Raw genomic sequence first — 27,479 nt, 5'->3', positions numbered from 1 at the left:
TAAATCTCTGCTAGTAGCTGTGAAGCAGGCTACATATTCCCAGAAGAGAAACACCTCGATGCAAATCAATGCCTGTGATTCAAAATGTTTGTCCTTGTGACTTTGGATTTGAGGCTCATATTGAAACCCTCATTTATCGTCTCTGACCGTACTTTAATATATATGGCATGTTTCTCTGGATCACTAGTTACCTGGACTACAGTGTGCGCCAGTTTTAGATATTCTGGAATATTCCGCCTCAGGGCCCCTCTAGGGGAATTACACATAATGTCATGTAGCCTATATTTTAAGTCAGACTATATCAAAATACTTTAAAAAGGTGTTCCAGCTGTTTGCATGATGAGATGGTGTAATAGGCAGGGAAGTACTTAATTTTTCTTCTAGAGATTCACATTATTATGATCTTTTTATTAAAATAACAGCATGTTAGAGTCAAAACTCTAATTTTACTTTAATTGCAATGGTGTTAGAAGCATCTGTGGGGAATACCAAACTATTTGTAACTTATAAATAAGTCTGTTGTTAATCGAATAATTGTGTAAACATAACACCTTTTTTAGTGACTATTTCTCCTTAATCTGTTACTGATCTGTCATTATAACCTTTTACACTTAAAAATTTTATAGGGGATAAGAAGAACTTGTGGTAGTTTTTGTAGGAGATGTCATAATTTACTTGCTTTATCACATTTATTTATATTTGCTGCATACATAAAGACTTAAACTTTTTTGTTTTAAAGTTCATCTTAACAGGCTGACTAGATAGTTAACTTTTGTATTCTCACATAGACCCAGAATAGTAATTTTAAAATACTAAATTGAATGCAATACATGGAGGATAAATAGTGAGCTACAAAGCCTATTAGGATTAGGATATGGATTAGGAATTAGGATATGGATTTGTTACTTTTTTAAAGTTGAAATCTAACATTTATAGTCACAAGTTTAAATATATATACTTGTTAATAGGAGATAGAAAATACTAATCATTTTATAAGTGAAATAAGATGAGGATTGACTCTAATATGTATCTCATGATGATTTTATAAAGTAGACTTCTAACTGTCTTATTGAATAAAGCACTCCAAATACAAAATAATTAATTTTTCATCCATGGTTTTCATTCAGTATATCTAAAATTTTTCGATGAACTGCCAAACTTTCCACTTATATTTGGTTTGTTTGGTTTAAGTCAGATTATTGAGGTATAATTTATATACAGAAAATTCAAATTTTTTAGTACACTGCACTTAATATTTTTTGCATGGTAAAATACACAAAAAATTTACCATCTTAACCATTTTTAAGTGTAAAATTAGATGTGTACCCACTGTCAGTGGTATTAAATACATTCATAATGTTGTGCACCCATCACCACTATCCAACTCCAGAACTCTTTTCGTCTTGTAAAACTGAAACTCCATACCCATTAAACAGTAACGTCCCAGTCTCCCCCCACACTCTCCAGATCCTGGCGACCACAGTTCTATTATTTTTGTCTCCATGATTTTGACTATTCTAAGTACATCTTTTTTTTTTTTTTTTTTTTTTTTTGCGGTACGCGGGCCTCTCACTGTTGTGGCCTCTCCCGTTGCGGAGCACAGGCTCCGGACGCGCAGGCCCAGCGGCCATGGCTCACGGGCCCAGCTGCTCCACAGCATGTGGGATCCTCCCGGACCGGGGCACAAACCCGTGTCCCCTGCCTCGGCAGGCGGACTCTCAACCACTGCGCCACCAGGGAAGCCCCTAAGTACATCTTTTAAGTAGAATCATCATTTGGTATTTCTCTTTCTCTGACTGGCTTATTTCACTTAGCATAATGTCCTCAAGGTTAACCCATGCAGCATGTGTCAGAATTTCCTTCATTTTTAGGCTAATAATATTCCATTGTATGTATGCACCACATTTTGCTTATCCATTCGTCCATCTATGGATACTCGGGTTGCTTCCAAGTTTTAGCCTTTGTGAGTAAGGGTGCTATGAACATGGGTGTACAAATATGTTTTCAAGGCCCTGTTTTTAATTCTTTTGGGTATGCATCCATAAGTGGAATTGCTGGATCATATGGTAATTCTCTTTTTAATTTTTTGAGGGACCACCATAATGTTTTCCACAGCAACTGTACCATTTTACATTCCCACCAACAATGCACACGGGTTCCAATTTTTTCACACCCTTGTCAGCACTTGTCTGTTTTTTTGATGGTAGCCGTGCTGATGGATCTGAGGTAGTATCTTATTGTAGTTTTGACTTGCATTTCCCTAATGATCAGTGATGTTGAGCATTTTTTCATGTGCTTATTGGCCATTTGTATATCTTCTTTGGAGAAGTGGCTATGGAAGTCATTCACCCAATTTTTGAATCGTGTAGTTTGGTTTTTTTGTTGTTGAGTTTAGTAGGTTTTTGAATATATTCTGTATATTAATCCTTTATCATGGGACTTCCTTGGTGAAGCAGTGGTTAAGCATCTGCCTGCCAATGCAGGGGACACGGGTTCGAGCCCTGGTCCGGGAAGCTGCCACAGGCCACGGAGCAACTAAGCCCGTGTGCCACAACTACTGAGCCTGCGCTCTAGAGCCCGTGAGCCACAACTACTGAAGCCTGTGCGCCTAGAGCCCATGCTCTGCAACAAGAGAAGCCACTGCAATGAGAAGCCCGTGCTCCACAGCGAAGAGTAGCCCCTGCTCGCCACAACTAGAGAAAGCCCACATGCAGAAATGAAGACCCAACACAGCCAAAAACAAATAAATTAATTAATTAATTTTAAAAAATCCGTTATCAGATATATGATTTGAAATATTTTCTCCCATTCTCTGGGTTACCTTTTTACTCTGTTGATAGTGCCTTTGGATCCACAAAATTTTTAAATTTCCATGAAGTTCAGTTTGTCTGTTTTTTTATTGCGTATACCTTTGATGTCATATCCAAGAAATCATTGCCAAAACCAACATCATGCAGCTTTTGCCCTATGTTTTTCATCTTAGAGTTTTGTAGTTTTAGGCCTAATGTTTAAATCTTTGATCTGCTTTGAGTTAGTTTTTGTATATAGTGTTAGGTAAGGGGCAAGCTTCATTTATTTGTATGTGGATATCCAGTTTTCCCAACACCATTTTTGAAAAGGCTATCCTTTCCCCATTGAATGATCTTGACACCCTTGTCAAAAATCATTTGACCATATATGTGAGGGTTTATTCCTGGGCTCCCTCTTCTATTTCATTGGTCCTATTTAGGGTCCCTTGAGAGTCCATATGAATTTTAGGATGAGTTTTTCAATTTCTGCAAAAGTCACTGGAGGGACAGTTTTGATGGATATAGGATTATTGGTCGACAGTTTTTTTCTTTTAGCACTTTGAATATATCAGCTCACTACCTTCTGGCCTCCAAAGTTTGTGATGGAAAATCTGCTGATAGTCTTATTGAGGGTTCCTTGTGTGTAGCAAATCAATTCTCTCTTTCTGTTTTCAAGATTCTCTTTTTATCTTCAGCTTTTGAAAGTGTGATTTTGTGTCTTGGTGTGGATCTCTGAATTCATCTTACTTGAAGTTTTTTGAGTTTCTTGGCTGTTTCTATTCATATCTCTAATCAAATTATTTCTTTAAATATTCAGCTATTATTTCTTTAAATATTCTCTCTGCCCTCTTCTCTCTCTTCTCTTTCTGGGACTCCCACCATAGGTATTTTGGTCCTCTTAATGGTGATCCACAGGTGCCTTAAGCTCTGTTCACTTTTCTTAAATCTTCTTTCTTTCTGTTCTTCAAGCTTGTTAATTTCCATCATCCTGTCTTCAAATTTGCTGATTCATTCTCCTGCATGCTCAAGTCTGCCTTTGGGTCCCTCTAGTGAATTTTTCATTTCAGTTTTTGTACTTTTCAGTTCCAGAATGTCTTTTTGGTTTCTTTTTGGGTTTTCTCTTTATCACTATTTCCATTTTGTTCACACATTGTTTTCTTGACCTTCTCCTCATCTTCCTTTAGTTCTTTTAGCATCTGTAAGATGACTGTTTTAAAGTGTTTGTCTAGTAGATCTGCCATCAGGTCTTTTTCAGGAACAGTTTCTGTTGATTTTTTATTTTCCTTTGAATAGGCCATACTTTTTTGTTTCTTTGTATGCCTTGTGATTTTTTTTGTTGAAAATTGGACGCTTGAATCTAATAATGTGGTATCTCTGGAAATCAGGTTCTCCTTTTTCCCCAGGTTTGCTGGGTTTTTGGTTATTGTTTTTGCTTATTATTGTTCTTGTTTTTTTGATTGTTGTAGGCTGTCACTGTGCCAAGTATTTACCTGAGGTATAAACTTACTGTCTTCTTGGGTCTTTTCAGAGCCTGTGCCTTTCCCTGGGCATGTGTGGTCACTTTGTAGTTTTCTCCTGATATGCATTTGCTTTTCAATGTCCTAGGCTTTAATGTCTGGCTCCCAAAAGGGGAAAAAGAGAAAAATGAAGAGCACTGATCCTTTAAATCTCCTGGAAATAACTTTGACGGGAGAGGGAAGGCATGAACAATGTTGGTTAAGGTACAACAGCAGTAGCCACTGTCCTCTTTGCACCTTTGTGATCAGAAGCAGCATTCCATGATCAAAGCACAGATCCTCAATGTTTGGAGAACAGGGTCCTTTTTGCCCACTCTGGCTCCTGTAAGCTGTGTGAAAGCTGCCCCAGGAACATGTGCACAGCTACCTGCCACTAGGGCTGGGAGTTGGGGGGTGGGTAGCAACTATTTTGCTAAGAGCTACAGTTTACCATGCAAGTCTTCCCCTGGAAGTTGCAAACCTTTAATAGATTCCAAAGTTCCAAAATGGTTACATTAGAAAGATTCTGCCAGTTCAGTTGTAGTGTACGTGAGGAGACAGATTCCCAGTGCTTCCTAGTTGGCTGTCTTCCGAGAATCTGCTCCTCTGATTTGTTACTTACCTAAAACATTTATTTTTATAAGTAAAAAAATAACTTTAAAAAATAATGATTTAAAACCTTTTTAGTACTGCAGTGGGCTAGTGGTGGGGGTGGGAGATAATCTTGTTATGTTCCAATCCAGAAATTTCTAAACTTACAATATTGGCATACATTAATCAAACTAATCTTATATGGTAGACATTTTTAAGAATACAAATTTGTTGTTAGGGAAGTTAGAATAGAACCATCAATCTGTGTGGTATGTTTTCTTATAAAGGCCAAACTCTTTCTTTTTGTTTCACAGACAATTGTGGCTATTAACAAAGACCCAGAAGCTCCAATTTTTCAAGTGGCAGATTATGGAATAGTTGCAGATTTATTTAAGGTAAGTTGGCCTTGAGAGTGATGGCTGTTATCTAGGTTGTCATCCAACAACCTCCAGGAGTTGGTCAGGAGGAAGCTATTATAGGAAAACATTGTGTGTTTGTGTATCTGTGTCTGTCTGTGTATGTATGTATTAATATACGCAGTTTTGAACTACTTAAAGTGAAGAGTTGTTCTGCTTAATATATGATGTTTATATAGAGCATTATAACTTTCCCTTTAAGAAGTCAATATTATCTTTCAAATATCCACATGGCTCTTGGCATCTCATATGCCAAGTTAGTATACAGTGTGAAATGACTCAAGTAACTATAACCTAGAACCATATTTGGCAGGTACCTTAAAGAAATTCACATCATAACCCCTCATTCAGAGATTTACTAGTGATGCTGTAGCTTTTCATGGGGTGAGTGGGCACTCAAGTCGACTTTATCTACTCAGCAAGTATGCTCTGCTTGCTCAGTTTGAGAGTCACAGGCCTTCCTAACAGTGACAGCTGTAGAGAAGGACACTTATTTCCCACTCCTCGCACTCTTCGTTTCTTTGAGTGTTCATTCTACCCTGCTACCACCCCTGTATTTGCCCTCTCCGTGAGAGAATTACTTTAGCGATATTGTTGAGCACCTGATATTCATTTGGCCACATTTAAAGGTCATAGCTTATGCATAGCCTGGCGTCTTTTTGTCCCTCAGGGCCTGTCTACTGGCTTCCAGGACACCTTGTGCAGAAATCACTCATGCAGGAATTGAGGCTCTGAAAGTAGCATCCAACCCTGGGTTTACTGGAGTGAGGAACCCCTTGCATAGAAGTATAATGAGCTACTGTGGGCCTTAATGGAGAGGCTGCAACCTGAGAACAGAGCCGGGGTGGTCTCCCCAGCAAGAGGATTGGCCCATTACCATGGCTTCTCCAGCACTGTTTATGATCCAGATGAACTAATGAGTACACTTGGAGAGCACATCTGTATTTTGAAGTGTGTGTTCATGCTCAGTGAAAGGTGGGCCCTTCAAATGCTCAGAATTATTCAGTAATGGTCCAGACTTCATGGAGAGACTAGAATTGGGGCTATTGTCCTGGGTTAGCATAGGGCAGCTTTCCGCAGGGAACCTCCCCCCTCCCAAAAGAGCCTTATATTGCATGGGAAAAATACGCCCCCTCTTCTGTGATCCTGGGGTTCTGTATCTGAAATTTAGGGTTTAGGTAGGTTAGCTGCTCCTGTGACCTGGCCCAACTATGTAAGAACAAACAGTAGTGGCAGTCATTTGACCAAGATATCCCAGTGGGAGGAAAAGTTAGTATGAAAAAGATAAATGTTTTTGTATTTCTGTATAATAATACCTTTGTTCAAGTAGAAAGCATTTAGTTCCAGTGAGATACAGATAAAGGAATAAAGACCTTTTAATTTAAAAATGAAAGCAAACACTTTCTGAACCTTAACCATGTATCATGTTGATATGTTTGCAGACAGGCATCTACTGTAGTTAGCTTTTATTTTTCCTCGAGAATATTTGAGTAAATCTATAAGTAATTTTGTTTAAGTTATGTTATTCTGTCTGCTTGTGTACTGTGTATTGCTACTCACATGTGGGGCTTACTGGATAAAAGAATGAAGAGTTAGACAGTCGGAAATTTGTGATGTTCATACTGTGTGGGGCACCATTGCATCTATCATTGCTACAAAGATGCTCCTGCCTCAAGGCAGGATATCATTGCTATCTTTGTAGCAATGATAGATGCAGTGGTGTCCCACACATTGTGCATTAACATGAGAGAGTGTATGTATCTATATTGTATGTGTGTGTGTGTTTGTGCGCATGCACATGATCAAAGAGATATCTCATTGAGAGTCCTAGGACAGTAAAAGTGGAAAGGGACCTCAAAGATCATCCAGTCAGCTGATTTCCAACCTGAGATTCTCAAGCTATTTTTGGTGTTTTAAGAAGCGCACTTCTAAAAATTTTTTGAAAAAATTTTTTATTGAGATAACATAGTTTTATAACATTATATAAGTTTCAGTAATTAAGTTTACATAAGTTTCATATTTCTACTTCTGTATACCCTACAGCATGCTGACCACCAAAAATTTAGTTTCCACCTATCACCATACCATTGATCCCCTTTACTCATTGCACGCTCCCCCAAGCCCCTTCCCCTCTGGTAACCACTATTCTGTTCTCTGATTCTATGTGTTTGTTTTTATTTGGTGCGTTCATTTACTTTGTTTTGGTGGGGGGGGTATATTCCACATGAGTGAAATTGTCTTTCTCCCTCTGATTTATTTCTTTAGCATAATACCGTCAAGGTCCATCCATGTTGTCATAAATGGCAAGATTTCATCTTTTTTATGGATGAATAGTATCCCATTGTATATGTATACACCACATCTTCTTTATCCATTCACTGTTTGATGGCCACTTAGGTTGTTTCCCTATCTTGCCTGTTGTACATATACTGCAGTGAACTCAGGAGTCCCCATATATCATTTCTTTTCTTTTTTTAAAATTTTTAAAAACTTTTTGTTTTATATTGGAGTATAGCCGATTAACAATGTTGTGATAGTTTCAGGTGCACAGCAAAGCAACTCAGCCATACATACACATGTATCCATTCTCCCCCAAAGTTCCCTCCCATCCAGGCTGCCACATAACATTGAGCAGAGTTCCCTGTGCAATGCAGTAGGTCCTTGTATATGGGTCATTTTAAATACCCATATATCTTTTCAAGTTAGTGTTTTTGTATTCTTTGGATAAATACCCAGGAGTGGGATAGCTGGTTCATGTGGTAGTTCTATTCTTAATTTTGGGGGGAATCTCCATACTTTTTTCCATAGTGGCTGCACCAATTTACATTCCCACCAGCAGTGCAGGAGGGTTCCCTTTTCTCCACTTCCTCACCAACACTTGTTATTTCTTGCCTTTTTGATAATAGTCATTCTAACAGAAATGAGGTTTTGATTTGCAAGCCCCTAATAATTAGTGATGTTGAACATCTTTTCATGTGCCCGTTGGCCATCCATATGTCTTCTTTGGAAAAATGTCTATTCAGCTCCTCTGCCCATTTTTTAATCAGGGTGTTTATTTTGTTGTTGTTGAGGTGTATGAACTCTTTACATATTTTGGATATTAACCCCTTATTGGATATATGATTTGCAGATATCTTCTCTTGTTTCATAGGTTGTCTTTCCATTTTATCAATGATTTCCTTTGTCATGCAGAAGCTTTTTAGTTTGCCATTTGTTTATTTTTTGCTTTTGTTTGCCTTGCCTGAGGAGACATATCTGGAAAGATGTTGCTAAGACTAATATCAAAGAGCATACTGCCTATGTTTTCTTCTAGGAGTACTATGGTTTCAGGTCTTACATTCAAGTCTGTGATCCATTTTGAATTGATTTTTGTGTGGGGCATGGTCTATTTTCATTTTTTACCTGTGGCTGTCCAGTTTTCCCAGCACCATTTACTGAAGAGACTATTCTTTCTCCATTGTATGTTCTTTGTTCCTTCATTGTAAATTAATTTTCTATATATGTGTGGGTTTATTTCTGGGCTCTCTATTCTCTTCCACTGATCTGTGTATCTGTTTTTGTGCCAATACCATGCTGTTTTGATTACTATGGCTTTGTTATATAGTTTGAAATCAGAACATGGGGTACCTCCAGCTTTGTTCTTTTTCCTCAGGATTGCTTTGGTTTTGGGGGGGCTTTTATGTTCCATGTAAACTTTAGAATTTTTTGTTCTATTTCTGTGAAAAATGTCCTTGGGATTTTGATAGGGATTGCATTGAATCTGTAGATTGCTTTGGGCAGTATCAACATTTTAACAGTGTTAATTCTTCCAGTCTATGAGCATGGAATATCTTTTCATTTATTTATGTCTTCTTCAGTTTCTTTCAGCAATGTCTTACAGTTTTCATTGTACAGGTATTTCACTTCCTTGGTTAAATATATTACTGGGTATTTTATACTTTTTGTTGTGATTGTAAACAGGATTGTTGTCTTAATTTCTCTCTGCTAGTTCATTGGCGGTATGTAGAAATGCAGCAGATTTTTGTATGTTGATTTTGTACCCTGAAGCTTTGCTGTATTCATTTATTACTTCTAATAGTTTTTTGGTGGAATCTTTAGGGTTTTCTATATATCAAATTATGTCATCCACAAATAGTGACATTTTTACTTCTTCCTTTCCAATTTGGATGCCTTTTATTTCTTTTTCTTGCCTAAATGCTCTGGCTAGGACTTCCAGTACTATGTTGAATAAGAGTGATGAGAGTGGGCATCCTTGTCTTGTTCCTGATTTTAGAGGGATAACTTGGTTTTTCACCACTGAGTGTGATGTTAGTGGGTTTGATACATACGACCTTTATTATGTTGAAGTACATTCTTTCTGCACCCACTTTATTGAGAGATTTTACCATAAATGGATGTTGAATCTTGTCAAGTGCTTTTTCTGCATCTGTTGAGATGATCATATGGTTTTTGTCCTTCATTTTGTTAATGTTGTGTGTCACGTTAATTGATTTGCAGATGTTGAACCATCCTTGCATTCCTGGAATAAATCTCACTTGATCATGGTGTGTTATCCTTCTAATGTATTGTTGTATTTGGTTTGCTAATACTTTGTTGAGGATTTTTTCATCTATATTCATCAGAGAGATTGGTCTGTAATTTTCTTTTTTTGTGTTTTCTGTGTCTGGGTTTGGTATCAGGATGATGTTGGCCTCATAAAATGAGTTAGGAAACGTTCCCTCTTCAGTTTTTTGGAATAGTTTGAGAAGGGTGGGTATTAAATCTTCTTTGAATATTTAGTAGAATTCACCTGTGAGGCCATCTGATTCTGAACTTTTGTTTTCTGGGGAGCTTTTTATTACTGTTTCAGTCTCTGTACTAGTGACTGGTCTATTCACATTCTCTATTTTTCATGATTTAGTCTTGAAAAGTAGTATGATTCTAAGAATTTGTCCATTTCTTCTAGGCTGTCCAGTTTGTTAGCATATAGCTGTTCATAATATTCTCTTATAATCCTTTGTATTTCTGTGGTACCCATTGTTATTTCTCTCTTTTGTTGATTTTATTTATCAGAGCCTTCTTTTTTTCTTGGTGAGTGTAGCTAATAGTTTGTCAATTTTGTTTATCTTTTCAAAGAATCAGCTCTTAGTTTCACTGATCTTCTCTATCATATTTTAGTCTCTATTTCATTTATTTCTGCTCTGATCTTTATTATTTCCTTCCTTCTACTGGCTTTGGGCTTTGTTTGTTCTTTTTCTGGTTCCTTTAGGTGTGAGGGTAGATTGTTTACTTGAGATTTTTCTTGTTTCTTGAAGTAGGCCTGTGTTGCTATAAGCTTCCCTCTCAGTACTGCTTTTGCTCCATCCCATAGATTTGGGTATGTCATATTTTCATTTTCTTTTGTCTTCAGGTAATTTTTTATTTCTCCTTTGATTTCCTCATTGGCCCAACAGTTGTTCAGTAGCATGTTGTTCATTCTCCACATTTTTATGATTTTTTTCTAGCTTTCTTCTTGTAGTTGATTTCTAGATTCATACCATTATGATCAGAAAAGATGCTTGAAATGATTTCAGTCTTCTTAAATGTATTGAGAGTTGTTTTGTGTTCCAACATATGGTCTATCCTTGAGAAAACTCCATGTGCACTTGAGAAGAATGTGTATTCTGCTGCATTTGGATGGCCTGTTCTGTACAAATCTGTCAAATCAGATCTGACTTTTCATTTAAGGCTGCTCTTATTGACTTTCTGTCTGAATTATCTATTGGTTGATGTAAGTAGGATCTCCTACTATTACTGTGTTGCTGTCAATTTCTCCCTGTAGGTCTGTTAATGGTTGTTTTATATATTTTGATGCTCCTCTGTTAGGTGCATATATGTTAATAAGTTGTGTCTTCTTATGAACTGTCCCTTTTTCATTATACATTGTCCAGTTTGTCTCTTGTTAATTTTTTTGTCTTGAAGTCTTTTTGTCTGATATGAGTGTAGCTACACTTTCTTTTGGCTGCCATTTGCTTGGAGTATCATCTTCCATCCCTTAGGAAGTCCACATTTGACTATAGGGAGACTCTTTGGAGTAAGACATAATTTTTATTTGCCTTTAGCTAGAATTATGGTAGTGTCTATCTCATGCTGCTCAGAAGTTCTGAAGTACAGTTATATGCCTTTGATTAATACAAAGTGAGAAAGTTAATCAGTCCTTAAAAATGCAGTTTGGGGAAAAACTAGTAAAGAAGATACTAAAAATTCTGCTTGAGTTGCAGCCTCCCATTTATTACTATATGAGTAACATGCAGGGTGTGTTCTTCTTAAGTTGTCTGTGTCCCAGAGAGATGTGATTTGGGGAAGCTGCTCAGCAAGTTATTGGCACAACTAAGCCAGGCTCCTGATTCTGTTCGTTTTCTCATCACTCTGCCTTTCCAGCTCATCAGGTACCACAGCTGGGTGGTTCACCGCTACTCCTGTACCTTAGATAAGTTGCAGTAAATAGAACCACATCTTCGACAGACTAGCAGCCAAGGCAGAACTAGATAGAAATCAAATCGTTTTCTCAGTTGAAATCAGAATGATTCCAGATGAATATTATAGTAATTCTGACAGAAGAAGAGACAGGGTGGCTCAGTGAATATACTTCTCACTGGAGCCACCCTCTCTTTAAAAATCAAATATTTAAAGGTATAACAACTTGAAAAATACAAGTATGCAAATGATGAATGAAAATTATTATCTATTTGGGATTATGATCTTAACATCATAAATCAAATAATAGCTGTATAAAAAGGGCTTTTTTAGATCAAATTTTTGTTTAAAAATTAAAAATTTCAAACTGTATCACACATAACAAGTGTATATAGCTATTAGACTAATAATTCTCTAAGGGATACTGTGTCCACCAAATTTCATCATGTCTGGAGTAAAAATGTATATGCATAACATTTTATTTTCTTATATTCATCCTTTCAGTTTACCCTTCAACAATCATATGAGTTAGGACAAGGTTTTTTTTTTTTCTTCATATGACAGAAATAACATGGTATGGTAATTATGAGCTTTGTTTCATATTCTGTCTTGGGCACATTCTAATTAAATTATCTTAGCCAAGTTATTTAATCTCTCTGAATATAAGCTTTCTCATAGATAATATAAATATTATACTACCTTGTAATGAGAATTAAATGAGATTATACTGCACCTAGTATAGTCTGTGTTAAATATTAGCCTACCTGTTTGTATTTCCTATCATACATTTACAGAATAGGTGCTTAATAAATGGTAAATATCATAATCAGAGTTAGAGTGATAGGGCAGAGGGCACCACCTGACTGGTAGTGGGGTCTTTGTTTTTTTCTTAATATAATAGCTTTACTGAGATGTAATTCATATACTGTAAAATTTACACTTTTAAAGTGTACAGTTCAGTGGGGTTTTTTTTTTTTTAGTATATTCACAGAGTTATGCAGCCATCACTACTGTCTAATTCTGGAACATCTTCATCACACTGAGCGGAAACCCCATACCCATTAGCAGCCACTCCCTATTCACATTCTCCCCAGCCCCTGGCAACAACTAATCTACTTACTGTCTCTGTAGATTTGCCAGTCTTAGATATAGAATCATGTAATATATGGTCTTTTGTGGCTGGATTCTTAGCATAATGTTTTAAAGGTTCATCATGTTCTAGCATGTATCAGCACTTTATTCCTTTTTATTGCCAAGTAATAGCCATCATATGGATATGCCGCAATCTGTTTATCCATTCATCAGCTGATAGACTTTTGAGTTGTTTCCATGTTTTGTCTGTTGTAAACAATGCTGCCATGAGCATTCATGTATGAGTTTTTGTGCACTGATTCGTCTTGTTTGGATATATATCTAGGAATGGAATTGCTGGTTTACTTTATAACTCTATGTTTAACATTTTGAAGAACTGTCAGACTGTTTTACAAAGTGGCTGCCTCATTTTACATTCCTACCAAATAATATACAAGGGCCCCAGTTTCTCCATACGCTGGCTGACACTTGTTATTGTCTTTTATTATAGCCATCCTAATAATGGTTGCGAAGTGGTATCTCATTGTGGTTTTGATTTGCATTTTTCTGATGACCAGTGATATTGAGCATTTTTCATGTGTGCTTTTTGGCCATTTGTATATCTTCTTTAGAGAAGTGTTTATTCAAGTCCTTTGTCCATTTTTTAATTGAATTGTTTGTCTTTTTGTTGTTGAGTTGTAAGATTTCTTCATATATTCTGGATGTTAAACCCTTGTCAGACATATGATTTCTAAATATTTTCTCCCATTTTGTAGGTTGTCTTTTCACTTTCTTGATAATGTCCTTTGATGACAAAAGGTTTTAATTTTGATAAAGGCCAGTTCATCTATTTTTTCCTTTTGTTGCTTATGTTTTGGATGTCATATCTAAGAATCTGTTGTCATGATCCAAGAGTCTTATGGTTTTCGCTCTTATAATTAGGTTGTGGATCCATGTTGAATTAATTTTTGTATATGGTGTGAGGTGAAGGTCCAATCCAACATCATTCTTTTGTATGTGTGGATATCCAGTTGTCCATCTCCGTTGGAGAGACTATTGTGTTCCCATTGATTAGACTTGGCATATCTCCTGTCTTTTTAAACCTTTTTCACCTCTTCCCAGCATAGTCATTCACTGGAGTCATTCTAATCCCTTTACTGTCTCTGGAACCTGCCGTGTTTATCTGTTTGCCTCCTTATTTTTTTGCTCAGTATCTTTTTCTTCTCCATGGTAATGTCCTGATTTTTCTTAGTCTGCACCAGTCTCAACTTTCCTCAGGACTCCTGAATTTGGAGCTTTTAGTGCCGTTCTTCTCATCCTCTTACATTACAGTGGAAGATGAGCACGTTTCTAATTGGGTTGTTCATAGGCCTCTGGCTCTTCTCTCCAAATAGTGAGTGGAACTCCTCACGGCCAGGAATCAGGCCTGAACTTCTTTATCTCCCATAGTGCTTATCCTGAGGAAATACTAGGTAAATGAGTGAAATATAGTTGTGCTGTGACTTACATCAGTAGATTATCGTATTTTAAACATAAATTCACTCTCATTTGGTCTTACCTGAATAGGGAACTGCCTCTGCAGTATCTAAAATAGAATAAAAATAAGAATCCAGATCTTTCAGTGTGCTAAGACCATCAGATACTCAGTAAACTGAGTTGACGTGTTCTTTTTCCTAACTAAGGCATTGTGTGGTATGCTTGGAAAGTCTGAGGTTGATCTAATAAAAAGGATGTAGAGGATGGAGAGAGAAAGACCCTTCGACTCTTTTTTGGGGAGCGTGGCAGCGGGACATTCTGTAAGGTTTTTAAAAACTGTGTTCTAAACCAAATTAATGTTTTATTTAAAAGAAGTTGAGCTCTAGCCTATTTTTCATGAAACATGTAGGTCCCACATGAAGCTCATTTAGCATGTCATCTGTATGACTGGCATAAGCTCAGGGTCTCTCCACCGAGAAAAGCTGGGAGAAGTGGTGCCAGCACTTAATGCTGCCCCTGAGCTAATGCCTCCTGGCTCCATGGTAAACATGGGCCTTTAATAGTCTGGAGACGAAGTGACATTCGGAAGGAACAACATGTCGACAATTTCCTTAATAAATTTTGTACGAACACATTATTTCCACCTAATGGAAATGTAGCTCTCTTAAATAATTGAGAGGCTATATTCATCAGTGGCGAGTTCAGCTGGGATCTTTGTGAGCTAGGGCAGTCGACAGCTCCTTGGAAGACTGAGTAATTGATATTTTACATGAGTGGCTCAGCTAGTTTTCAGGTGGGCTCTGTGTGACATTCCCCTGCAGTCCCCACATGTAGCCCTCCTCTGTTGTCCAGGCTGTTACAAAGCAGCTCCACACCAAAAGCTCCAGTTGCAGCCACTAAACTGCCAAGACCAAGGGTTAGTAATTAATCCTTTTTAAGGTGGGAGCCAACTCGGTCAGTTTCCCTCACTGTGGTTTCTTACTGTGTCTGCTGACCAGCCACTGCATCAGCACAAGGCCTTGATTTTAATAAAGAGTGATGATGGGTAATGTTCAGCATGCAGCTCATTTTTATGTGCCAGAAGATAGTAACATATGCTGAGGAACAACAGCCACAGTGTTTGTTAAATGAATGATGAATGAATGAATGAACAATGAGAAAACAAGTACTAGAGGAGGTTGATAGGAGTCATGACTAAGCAAGAGACTCTGGTGTGGACTTTGAAGGAAGGGCAGGAATGCAGTGAGGGAAGGAAGAATGCTAGAAAACACGAAGGTAAAAAATATACACTATTCTCAGCGCAGAGAAAAGTTGGACTTCCTATTTTCTGTGGTGCCTTTCTGAGGTTTGGGGTTGTGTCAGAAAGGCTCCTAGGCCATGAGTGGGCTTTGGCCCTGCCAGCCGTGTGTCCCAGGTGACCTTTCCCTCCTAAGGTTTATAGTTTCCCCATGGATGGGAAGAGAGGCTGTGGGTGAACCGGGAGTTCCTGGGTCGGGGAGAGAAGGGGGCACTTTGTACCTCTGTAGTGATTCACATTGTTTCTTTTGGTCTCTTTTTACTTCTTAAGGAGCTGTGACCATATCACAGTGAAGACTCAAGTTGCTTAATAACATTTTTTTTTTTAATTTGCAGGTTGTTCCTGAAATGACAGAACTATTGAAGAAAAAATGAGCCATGACCATGTCTTAAGAAGGAAAATTGTATCAAAGTATATTCAGCTGAAATAGAAATTCATGGCTAACGTAACAATCATTGGAAAGCGTGGAGAGCTACATTTTGTAATTTGAGGGAAAATTCTAACAGGCGCCGGAATGCTTTTTTATGGGGTTATTTTTATGTTTCTTTTTAATTATTTGTGGTTCCACACAGTTATTTTTTGAAATTTTCTAGTTCTGTAATAAAATATATAATAAAGCCTTTTCACAGCTTTAAAACTATTACCAGAAATATGCCTATCTTTGTAAAGGAAGAGAGAAAATTGAAAAAAAGGAGTGAAAGTTAATTTATTATTTTATCTTTGCCTGTGTTGTTCATGGAAGGCTCTGTGTTTTAGGCAAAATTGTAAACATGAATGTTGCCACCAGCCTAATCAACATAATCTAGTAACAGATAAGGGAACTAGAATGGCAAATTGAGAGTTAAAAAAGCATGGCCACAAAGCATGGATATTATCTTAAATATATTCCAGTCTTCCGAAAATCATAGCTAATGTGACAAAAGCAGACCTGACTTAAACCTGAACCTGCTGAATATATTTAGTTGGCTGAAGTTAATTTAATTTTCCATTTCATTTTAAGGTTTTGTCAGCTGATAGGACTTTGTGTCTATAAAGGAGAGGGAAGTGGAGAAGGAGGGGCTGCTTTGAGACAGTATGGCCTCTTACGCTAACAGATAGTTTGATATTATTGTAAATGTTTAAAGTCCTGCTCAGAGAATGCTCTGGCTTTTCTTTTGCCCTCCTGGTGGCTTCCTTTGGGCTGTCTTAGAAAGCAGCCAGGTATGTGAGTTGGCCACATGTGTGGTGAGCACTGGCACTCTCCCTTTGCTGCCCTAGGGCATGGCTGAGGTTGAGAGTGTCGCAAGAGGCCAGAAGCTGGTGTGAATGCAGCCCACAGAACAGAGGCTGGTGAGGCTTTGGCCAAGCCTGCAGGAAGGCGTGGGCAGGTATCTGGGGTCATAGAAAGGCCAGGAGTCAGTAGGCAAGTTGAATGAAGAGAACTGCCACCCTGAAGCCAATCTGTAGAAGGTATAGTAGTTGACAAGGAAAATGGCAGGGAAGAGATGGGAAGTGACTAGTGATACATAAGGGGAAGGAGCAGAGGGGCCAGCCAGTCCCTTTGTGTGGCCAGCCTGGGACTGACTAGTTGAACCCTTTTTGATGTGTCATAATCATTTGCTGTGAAACACTGGCATTTCTGCCTTCTTTTAATGAGATGAGAGGAGCATCAAAGTGATGCTCTGCTAGAACTGTAGAATCCTAGAATGCAGAGCTGAATGATCATCAGGTTCACACCTCTTGGACAGGTAGGGATACTGAGGCACAGAGAAGAAGTGAAGGAGGTAAAGTGACTTGTCCAAGGCCACACAGTTTGAATCACCCTTGCAAAAGTAGTTCTCATATCTTTTTGCTATCTTTGGGGCTCTTCTGAAGAAAGCTAACCTTGCTCATTGCCTTCTCCTTTTACTCCTCATCCCTATTGGACACTGTAACTGGGGGAGAGGAGAGACAGCAAAGGTGATGGCTGCAGAGGTACCCCCAGTATATATAGGGTGTGCTGGCTCACGGAGGACCATCCCAGCTGGTATCTCTGTGTGGCTCCTAGCCTCAGGGTTGAACTGGTTGGCCTTTCTCCCTTTTGGCTCCCTCCTATCATGACTGCCCTGCCCCAGCTCTAGGCAGCTGTTCACTTAATTTACTGGGTACAACTCATCACCATCTTAATAGCATTAAATATGGCGCTTACTATATGTCAGGCACCATTCTAACACTTGAAATATATCAAACCCCTTAAGTCCTCACAATACCCTGTAAGATAGATGCTATTATTATCATCCCTGTTTTACAGATGAGGAAGCTGAGGCACAAAGAGGTTATATAACTTGCCCAAATTCAGACAGCTTATAAATGAGAGCCAGGATTTGAAACCAGGAAGTTTGGCTTCAGAGCAGTGGCTTCAGCAGTATGCGATCTGCCTCACTTCGGCTCACGGAACAGGGAGTCGCTGCACAGTAACCTCAGGTAAAGGGCACTCAGTGCTTGGTGCTGGGTGGGCAGGGCACATCCTGAGGATCCTAGTTGAGGAGAAGAGTCAGTGTTCTGGGCTTGTCTTTCCAGCAGGAATTCGTTCAACTCAGAAGCCCCTCTAAGTGCCCACTTAAAGTTTACCTTAAAAAGGCAGTTGTGTGAGATGGGGGCAAATTGTTAAAACTACCGTATATGCCAGAAGATGCAATTTGACGTGCCCTTTTTTTCCTTACGTTTTGTTGGAAACCAAGCTGTCAGTTCCAAATGACTGCCCCTGCATCTGGCTTGAGGACCCAGAGCAGTAGCTCTGGAAGCAGTGTGGGGAAAGGTGTTAGGAGTAGCTTTCTATTCTCCCTAGTTTTTTGAGGTCTTCGGTTAACCTCATACGGCCCCTGGGAATTTGGTTAATTAGGCAGAACCCGGAGTCCCTGAGAGAGCAAAAGTACGCATGTAGAAGGGCAGCCCTGTGAGGGCAGAGCTGAGTAGGTCCTTGAGGCCATTTAGATCAAGCGAACAACTCCTTACTCTATGGACTGAGGCCCAGTGAGGGCCCTGGTCTCAGCTTTCCAATAGTTGAGAAAGTACAGAACCCAGCTTTGCCCCGGTCCCACAGTCTCTCAGCAGTACTATGGGGCATATTCCCTGGTTCATCCGCCAGCTGTGCTGTGTGGGATGCTGGAGCAAACACCTGGAAGTCTGGCCCAGCCACTGTCCTGAAGCTTGTGGTCCTGACAGGGAGAACAGCTTCCTCCTGGGCTCTGAGAATACAAGCTGTCCCTGCCCTCAAGATTTGCAGCTACCAGGGAAGATGAGACCCAAGTGATTAGAAAAGCAGATAGCATGTAGTCAACGCATACAGGGAGAGCTCCCTCAGTGGGCCAGCTGTGGTTATTCCTTGGGCGTGGAGGCATTAATATTAGCATGTGGGGCAGAAGTAGAACAGATAAGGGCTCACGTGGATGCTTGAGGCAGTGACGGGTGGAAACACAGGGCGTCAGGAAAGGGGTTGATGGTGGTAGGTAGTTAAGGCCAGATTGCAGAGGACATTGACTGATAGGCTGAGGAGTTTGTCCTTTTTCCTTATGGGTCAGTGATTCTCAAACTTTGCCCTCAAGGAATACTGCCATTTCAGGAGCTGGGCTGGGGATGGTACTGTGAACGGTCTTTTCCTGATTTACAGGAAAAAAAATAATAGAATTTCCCAATCTAAGTCTTTCTTGCATACGTTTTTCTAAAACTTTGGTTGCTGCTATGTCGTCTTAATATAAGTAGATTCCAAAGTGAATGAACAGGTAGCAAATAGATATTAACTAAGGAGGTCAGCAGCCACTGACCCTCCACAGCTTTTGTTCAGTGGACATGTGTTGAATTCTTAAAAATGCTCTCTGCTGGTTGTTCTGTTCCTTGTTTGTATGTTAGAATTAAACATGTCAGTATATCCAGAATGTTCCACAAATAGCTGCATATGATGTCTTGAGGCCCTGCCACCTGAACAGGTCTTAAGAAGCACCCTCCGGGCAACAGGGAGATACTGACATATATAGAGGAAGGCCTGTAACCTGATCTGGAGGAATAACATAACCTAGAGGAATAAAATAACCTGGCAGTGTGTACAGGATGGAGGGAGGGAGGAGGAGAAGATGGAAGTGATTAGGAGGCTGTTGCAGGAATCCTCCGGCCTTATGTCCCGGATGGGCTTGGCTGAAAGCTCTTTGGGTACAGAATGGGTCCCCTGAGACTGTGGAAATGGGTCCGGTGCTGTGGGCGAGGCTGGCAGAGACTGGGACTCTTCCTCCCAGGACAGAGTGGGAGCCATGCTGCCGGCAGAGCCTGGGCGTGTCTGTACTGGGCTGGGGGGCTTTGAATGAAACCTCAGCCATAAGTGCTCTCTTTGCTGTCTTTCTGAAAGGGATAGTCAGCTTGGTTGCGTTTCACACTGTCTCTCACGGGGGTAAGAGGGGTTTTTGTTTTGGTCCACATAAAAGCGTGCTTAAGAGGCTGGGAAACGCGGAGAACACTATTGATTGTAACAGATGGATTTGGTTAGCTGTTGCTGAACTAAAGGAGACTTGACTGATAACCTGTAAAAAAAAGCCCATATAGGGTGATATAATGCCACAATTCGTATAGCCCTAGGGTTTTAAAAATACTTTATGGGAAACCCAAATGAAGAAGAGTTGCTGATAATCCTTGGTTTATAAAAGCACTTTCATGTAAGTTACTCCAAGAGGTGGAAAAGGTAGGAAACAGTGAAGAAGTCAGGGTCTCAGGAGAGGTGATTTGCCCCAAGGCACAAAGCAGATGGTAGAGGTAGAACACAAACCAGAATTTCGGCAAATGTTACTTGTTAAGAACCTACTAGGTGCATTGTATATCCTTCTCTAATACTGTGATCCCCAAATGGGGTATCATTAACCCCTACTTTCTGGCTGAAGAAATGGGCTGAGAGGTAACCGAGCAGAGGCAGTAATTGAGATGTGGAACCTAAGCTGACTCCAGGTTTGGAGGGCTTGGCCTTTGCACCGTGCCAGGCTGCCCCCCAGCATCTAACAGCTTCTCCAGGACTTATCCTCTGGCTTGCACTGCCTCAAAACAGCAAGCTCGTCATTAGAAACATGGATGTGTGATGGAATTAGGAATTTATTGGGAAGGAAGCTGGCATTTACCTTCTTTGGTGCCCGACTGGTGAGCAGTCAGGCCATGGTGAGGTTTTACTTGTCTGGGCTTCACCTTCTTTGCCTACCACAACTGGTCACGTGGTTAAAGGCAGCTTACTGCTGCCTTTTTGTGGACTCAAGTCCAGCTTGGAGGGCTGTTTCCCTTCCCAGCGTGGGGCCTGCACGGGGAACATTGGGGTCTGGGACCTGGGGACCACAGGAAGGGCTGAGCACTGAGTGGGCTGGTCACCAGGACCCTTGGATTCTTGTCCTTGTTCTGATATGGTCTCAGAGGTACCCTGGCCACATTCCTTCTCCTTTTAGCCTTCATTTTCCTCATCTGTAAAACGGCAAATTGCACTTGGTAATCTTCCAAGATATCTTCAAGCTTTGACCTGTGTGAATGTGTTGGCAGATATCAAGCAGCTTAGGTAAATGGAGACAGTAACCACTTTTGAGAGCTTTTTATGCCCAAGATGCTGTGCTGAGGGCTTTACAGACATTATATTTCATTTAAGCTTCATAACCCCACAAGGTATAGTAGTATTCTCCATTCTCCAGTTGAGAAAACTGAAGCCTACAGAGCTTAAAACATTTGCCAAAGGATTCATAGCTAGTGAGTGGTGACCTTGGGCCAAAGTTTACTCTCAACCACATGCCATATCCTGAGTCCCTCTTTGGGAACACAGAGGATGTACCTAATCCAGCCTGACTGGGGCAGGCTGAAGTGGAGGGGAGCAAGATGAGACAGCTAAGCCGAGCTCAGAAGGACCAGTCAGAATCAACCCATAAAGAAATGTATCCCAGGCAAAAGGCCCAGCGTGAACAAGGCACGGAAGCACCAAGAACGTGACACACTCTGGACCCCAATCCCTCAGTCCCCTTTTAACCTGATTCCTCCATTCTAAAACGTTCCTTGCCGAGGGAAGTAGGGGGTCTTTGTACTAGAATCTGGATCTAGTCTGCACACTGGCTATCTTTTGTGGCACTTAGCAAACCCAGGTCCAAGAACCCCATGCCTCTTCTTTATGCAGTGGAGGTGGAGGTGAGCCTACCTAGATGTGAGGCTAATTGATGTTGGGGAGGGTCCTAGAGCGCTTGGTGAAAGGTGCCCTGTAAATCTCGGACACTGAAGAATTCTGCCACATTCATCACAGTGTTTAATGTCCTGATTGATCTCCAGGGTAGTCCATTTCATTTGCTTGTTTCAGGATGAATAGGCAGCCTGCTCCCCTATGCTATATAGCCTGGGGCTCTGCGTAAAATTATGCCAGCCCTGTCTCTTTGGTAGCTTGCAATAAATTTAGCGGCAAATGTTCCATCATTTTCTTTGGATAATTAAATTAACTATTAACCAGGAGACAATACTAAACTTCTCAGTGCTGGAGCAAAAAAAAAAAAAAAAAAATTCCAGAGTAGATATGAATTCATCACTCAGTTTATGCCATGGAAATGTATGTTTTTGGCTTGTACTGGAAAAGGGAGAGGAAAGCAGATAAGGTGGCTCCTGTCTGGGGAACAACAGTGCTGTAACTTGGGGTGACTCCAGGGCATTACTTACAGGGGAACCAGTGGGGATACAGTGCCTGAGCTGGCTACTGGGGCTGGGGGGTGGGGCACACGTCCTCTCAGCACCCATCTACCACCCTCTCCCCACATCAGACTATCAGTGGCAGCAAATGAAATAGCTGAGCATCTCCTGGGAAGCCTTCCCCAGAAGTGCTGAACGTGGGTAGGCAGTGAAACACCCCAGGCATCCATTATTAATAAGGATGGTTTCTGTTTGTGTCTCCCTTGAAACATTCTCAAAGGGCTTTCCCTTCCATTATGTCATTAGCTATCCCAGCAACCCTCACGGGGATGGGGGCGGAGGGGACGAGAGTTATTATTCCTGCTGTACAGGGTGAGGAAGCAGGTCCAAGGATTCGCTTGGAGCCATGTAGCAAACCAGAAACAGAGCTGGGCTGAGAATCCAGGGCTTTGGCACACCCTGTACGCACCACAGCATCTGAGATGGAGGGTGGAGGTGGAGTGATCCAGACTTCTCTCCTGCCCTGAGATGTCCTTTCAAAACCTGGGGTTAACTCCCAGGGTTGTTGGGTATCCTTGTTAAGCAACTCTGTGCAAGTGTCCTATTGACTTGTTAGTAAGATACTTGGTTTTTAAGAAGGCTTCCTTGGACCTCATCTTATCTGAGGCTCTCCCCAGCTCACAGAGTGTATGGCCCCACCTTTAGTCTCTTTAGAGATGAGAAAATTACACCAGAGAGGAACGGAGGCAGCACCAGTCAGGAGCTTGGAGTCAGAAAGGTGTTCCTGAGCTGAGAGTCACTGATGGAATAAACACCCACCACGCCAAAGAGAATTCCTGGCCACCAGCCTCTAATTGTCCAGGGTCTGTGAAAAACCCCAGTCTGTGTGACTTGATCTGAAAAACCAGGGTTTGGGCTGGAGGACTTGCCCAGGGCTGACTGGAGAGGGGCCAGTTGTGTCATTCAGGGAAGGTCTTACAGCTCCCCAGTCCTGGGTGGACTTAGAGCCAGGCCTGCAGGTCTCTGGCCAAGCTGCCTTGGGGGCTGGCCACCAGTACTGGTGGCTCTCAGCCTTGCCTTCGCTGCCAGGTTTGGCAGGTCAGGGTGGCACCCTGGCCACAGGATTGGCTCCTCTCCAGCTTCGTGGCAGGGCGGAGCCAGGAGGCTGGCCCTGTGGAAGGAGCCACAGGGCTCTGCAGAGGGGGTGGGCGGGTCCCTCCAGCCTGAGGGGCCACGTAGGCTGATTTCTCTCTCTGGCTCTCCTGACGACACCTGGTTTATTTCCCCACAGTTCGTTTCACCATATCCAGCATGGCATCTAACCTAGACAGACCTGGGTTTGAATCCTGCCAGTAGTTTAGCTGTATGCCCTTGGGCAAGTCATTTAATTAATCATTCTGTGTCTGTTTTCTCCTCTGTAAAGCAGGGAAAACAGCACCCAGTTTGCAAGGCTGTGATCAAGACCCATCACAGACCCAAAGAACACCCATCACAACAGGAAATGAATAAATGGGAGCCATTACTGTTATCACCCTCTTGTTGGCTTATAGGAGACAGCAGCTGTTACCAGACCCTCCTGTCTCCTGGGAGATTACCAGAGTGGGCTCTCTGAATGGGCTGACGAGCAAGGGGAGCTATTTCCCAGAGCTGCAAACCTCCCAGGGAGTGCTCAGGCTCCATCTCCACCGGTCCCCAGCTGCCCGCCAGCCATAACTCTGGGCTGTGGCACCCGGGGGAACCGTGAAAGCCAAAGCTTTTACTCTCCACCTCCTGCACTTCAGGCTGTGAGAGACTGCCCTGCGCCTGTCCTCAGGTGAGTGGCTTCCTCTGTCTGTGTGCACCCTCTAACTCGGTGACTGTAGACTGTTCTCAGAGAGGTGGGACCACCTCTCGGCATCTCTGTCCCCAGTCTTCATCTGCTTGTGCGGCAGTTCTAACACTGCTACTGCCTGTTCAAGCAGGAAGGCAACAGTGAATGCTCAGGCAGAATTCCACCTCACAGCAATTTGTAAATACCCTGAGAAACCAGCTTTTAAAAGTGGAGGTCTTCTAGGTGGGGAAACTGAGGCAGAGAGCAGGGGCCACTTGCCTAGCATCTTACCCCATTGCTTTCCTCCCTGTCCTGTGGTTTTCTCTGCAGTAGAAGTCCACAGCAGAGGCGGTGCCAGCTAGGAGCTGGGTTTCAGCTCTGGCACAGGACGGGCTCATTTACCTGTTTGGGTAGCCAGCACTAGCCCATGAGCTGGGGTGACGGGAAGTCAGCAAAGAAGGCATCACAGCTTAGCAAGTTGGGCCTGGCCGAGGAGGGTAGCTGTTTCTAGTCCAGCAGGTGCAGACCGCTAATAACAGACCCTGCTGACTCCTGCCCTAGAGATTATAAATCAGGTAATGCCCTCCAGCCCATCATGTGACAAAACCTAAGAGTGACCACTTTACTTCCAAAGGCTCTAAAACGGGAGTCCTAGCACCTAGCACACTGCCAGGCAGATTTGGGCTCCAGTTTCAGTGCCTCTCTTATTAGTGTTTGACCTCAGAGAAGTTTCTTAAACCTCTCAGCCTTGGGTGCTACACCTGTAAAATGGGCCGTGTTACCACCTCACAGGGTCATCAGAAGGTTACAGGAGCCCAAGTGTGTAGAGGCCTTACAGAGTGCTCAGTAATGGAAGCTGTAACTATGCTGCTGGTGACTGGAATGCCTCAGATTACACCCCAAAACGGCTTGGTTGGACACTGCCCCCTTTAATATCTTTTTTGACAGGTGCTGATCTCCCCACAAATCATGAAGGTGTTCTTTGTCTGCATGTGGTAATTTCCCTCCTTTTTTTCCAATTCAGCCGTCTTTCCTGAGTGACTCCGTGCCCAAGCCTGTGGCCTTACGCGGGCTCTAGGGTTTTAGTGGGACTCGGGCCTGATCCCTGATCTTGAGGACCAAGGGGACGCAGATGCTGACCAAGCCAGGGGATCACTGACTGCACTGTCAGGGTGAGTCCAAGGGGCCACAGGAGCTGGGAGGACACCCTGACCTACTAGTGAGACACATGAGTAGTGAGAACCTGCACACACACGGAGGGGAGAAAGAGCAGGTTGGGAGGGGCGGCCAGGGGGCAGGCAGGTGAGCTCATTTAGGAGTTGTGACCCCACCAAGAAACTCAGTTGAGGCAATGGGAGCCCTTGAAATGAAAAAAATTACCTTCCCTTTTTCTTCTGGACATGGAAAATGAAACATAGTGGTCATAAAAATCCCTTGGAGGCTTTTCAGCAAGGGAGACAGTGACCAGGCTCAGCAGCCCGGGTGGGGACACACTGATTGGAGGCGGGTGGAGCCAGAGCTGGGCCTGGGCCTTAGCAAGGCTGTGATGATGGGGTCTGGGGCAGGTGACTTGGAGTGCAGAATGGCCAGCGTTCCTTGACTGCTTGTGGGGGATGAGAAGGGAGCCAACATTCATTCACGTTCATGGCTGGGTGGATGGTGGTGCCCTGGCTGGGAACCCGGGAGGAGGCGCAGGCTGCGGGCAAGATATCTTGCTCAGCTTTGGACCTGCTAAGTTCAAGATCCCTGAGGGATGGAGCCCTGGGTCAGTGAGCTGCGTCTGGGAGTTGTCAGCAAGGAACCCAGTATTCTGAGCTCCATTTTGGTGGGGAGATGAGGGAAGGGAAGGTACTAGTTGACAGTCACACAGGCAGGCAGTGTGAGCGCTTTCCTCCCGGGGTCCAGGGCTCCTTCCACTCTATAACGGCCTCGGGGACACCAGAGAGGGGTTGGGGCTCCCTGGGTTGGTTTTCAAGGCCAACTCGAACCCAAACAAGCTACGCTGGGGTCCTCACTTGGACTAGCAACCAAAGGAACACCTCTGCCAACTGGAAGTCTCAGTGCAGGTGGTTTTTATTATTAAAGCCAAGATTGGAAAATGGCTGTCCCCCCACCCCCCTGACCCTCCCACCCACCTTCAGATCCATCCCTTTATGTCCTGTGAAGGTGAAAACTAGATTTGTCTTGAAAAGACTCTCAGAAATGCTCATGCCTAAATGAGAGAATGAGGACAAATGAAATAGGCTCAGATGGTGGTCTGTGTGTGATTGTGTTGGCTCCACCCAGGATTCCTGGAAAAGACGGCTTGGGGTTGGGGCTGGATAGCCCCTGCTCACAGTGCTGTTCCCGGGGGTCCGGGGTGGGCATCAGGAACAAAGGCAACGGAAGAGGCTGAGCTGGCCCCCGCACTCTGCCCTGCTGAAGCTGGGCCACAGGCTGGTTTTTGTAAAAGTGGTTTAAAAAAACCCCAGCCACGAGCACCACCCTCCCCTGAGCAGGGTGAGAGGAGGCGCCAGCTCTGGGCTTTGAGGTCTGAGGCGTGTGGCCTCCTGGCCTGGCGTCACCTCCCTGGAGGCAGGCAGCACCCTGAGGGAGGCCAGGGGGGCTCCTGGGCCCCTTGTGTGGCCCCGGTAGCCTCCAGGGCCCTGGGAGAGCGTGAGACGGCTGGCTGCCCCGCTCCCTCCCAGCCTGCCCGGAGGCTCTAGGCTTCAGGGACCCTGTGCAACTTTTGCTCTTTGGATTCCAAAGATCTGAACTTCTCCTCCAGCACAGGTGCAGCAGGCTGGAAATGGATGACAGGCTTGATCTGAAAGACAGTGAAGCCCTCCTGGTTCTTCTGGTTGAACAGACTTACCCTGTGCTCCAGCTCGGGGCTGGTTTGGGCCAAGCCCGCTGTGCTGGGCCGGGCAAGGGAGGCTGGGTCCAAGGCCCTCCGGGATGGGCAGGGGTCCTCTGACAGGGAGGACAACAGTTCCTGGACTGTGGCCTCTGCCGTCTCCTGCTGAGGTGGTGGCGGCAGTGGCGGCAGTGGCAGGGGGGAGGGGCTAGGCTCAGAGGACGGCTCCTCGCGGGCGGTGCTGCAGTCCATGGAGGAGCCCAGCGTCTGGCTGCTGTCACTCTGTGCCTGGGTGACGGAGCCGTGAGTGGAGCGGGAGGCGCTCTCAGAGGTGGCGCTGGCGCAGGTACCATCGCTGCCAAGCTTCAGGGGCACATCGACAGAAAAGAGGTCAGAGGAGATGGGCTGGTGGATGTCTATGGCCGCCGTGGTGACCACGCACACAGCTGGCTCTGGGGCACCGCTGTCTGCAAGGAAGGAGGGGATGTGGGTCACACTCCGCCCTTGCCACACCTCTGCGTGCCCTGATGGGGGCGGGTCTAGGAATGGGGCTGGACGGTGGGCAGTGAGTGTGAATGGGCTTTGCTGGGAGACGTCTTGGTAGGCGGTCCAGTTGTCCAATAGTC

General features: G+C 43.0%; 2 protein-coding genes across 4 annotated transcripts in view; one reads left to right on the top strand and one right to left on the bottom strand.

The window, feature by feature from the left end:
- The window catches only part of ETFA (electron transfer flavoprotein subunit alpha), an 85,208-nt gene extending 68,997 nt beyond the window's left edge, over positions 1 to 16,211 (top strand). The window contains exons 11-12 of the mRNA XM_022580136.3: positions 5,191 to 5,271; positions 15,907 to 16,211. Of these exons, the coding sequence (XP_022435844.1) occupies positions 5,191 to 5,271; positions 15,907 to 15,945 (120 nt within the window). The 3' untranslated portion in view covers positions 15,946 to 16,211. The remainder of the gene's footprint in view (positions 1 to 5,190; positions 5,272 to 15,906) is intronic.
- Positions 839 to 27,479, bottom strand: part of TMEM266 (transmembrane protein 266) — a 167,898-nt gene continuing 141,257 nt past the window's right edge. For all 3 annotated transcript variants that reach the window (XM_089906944.1, XM_022580133.3, XM_089906945.1), the window contains one exon: positions 839 to 27,320. In XM_089906944.1, coding sequence (XP_089763070.1) covers positions 26,719 to 27,320 — 602 coding nt within the window. In that variant the 3' untranslated portion in view covers positions 839 to 26,718. The remainder of the gene's footprint in view (positions 27,321 to 27,479) is intronic.

Source organism: Delphinapterus leucas, chromosome 2 (assembly GCF_059928025.1).
Source record: "Delphinapterus leucas isolate spDelLeu-1000000601 "Yukka" chromosome 2, BTC_Dleu_Yukka2, whole genome shotgun sequence".
Taxonomy (NCBI): domain Eukaryota; kingdom Metazoa; phylum Chordata; class Mammalia; order Artiodactyla; family Monodontidae; genus Delphinapterus; species Delphinapterus leucas.
This window is presented reverse-complemented; position numbering and strand designations above follow the sequence as displayed.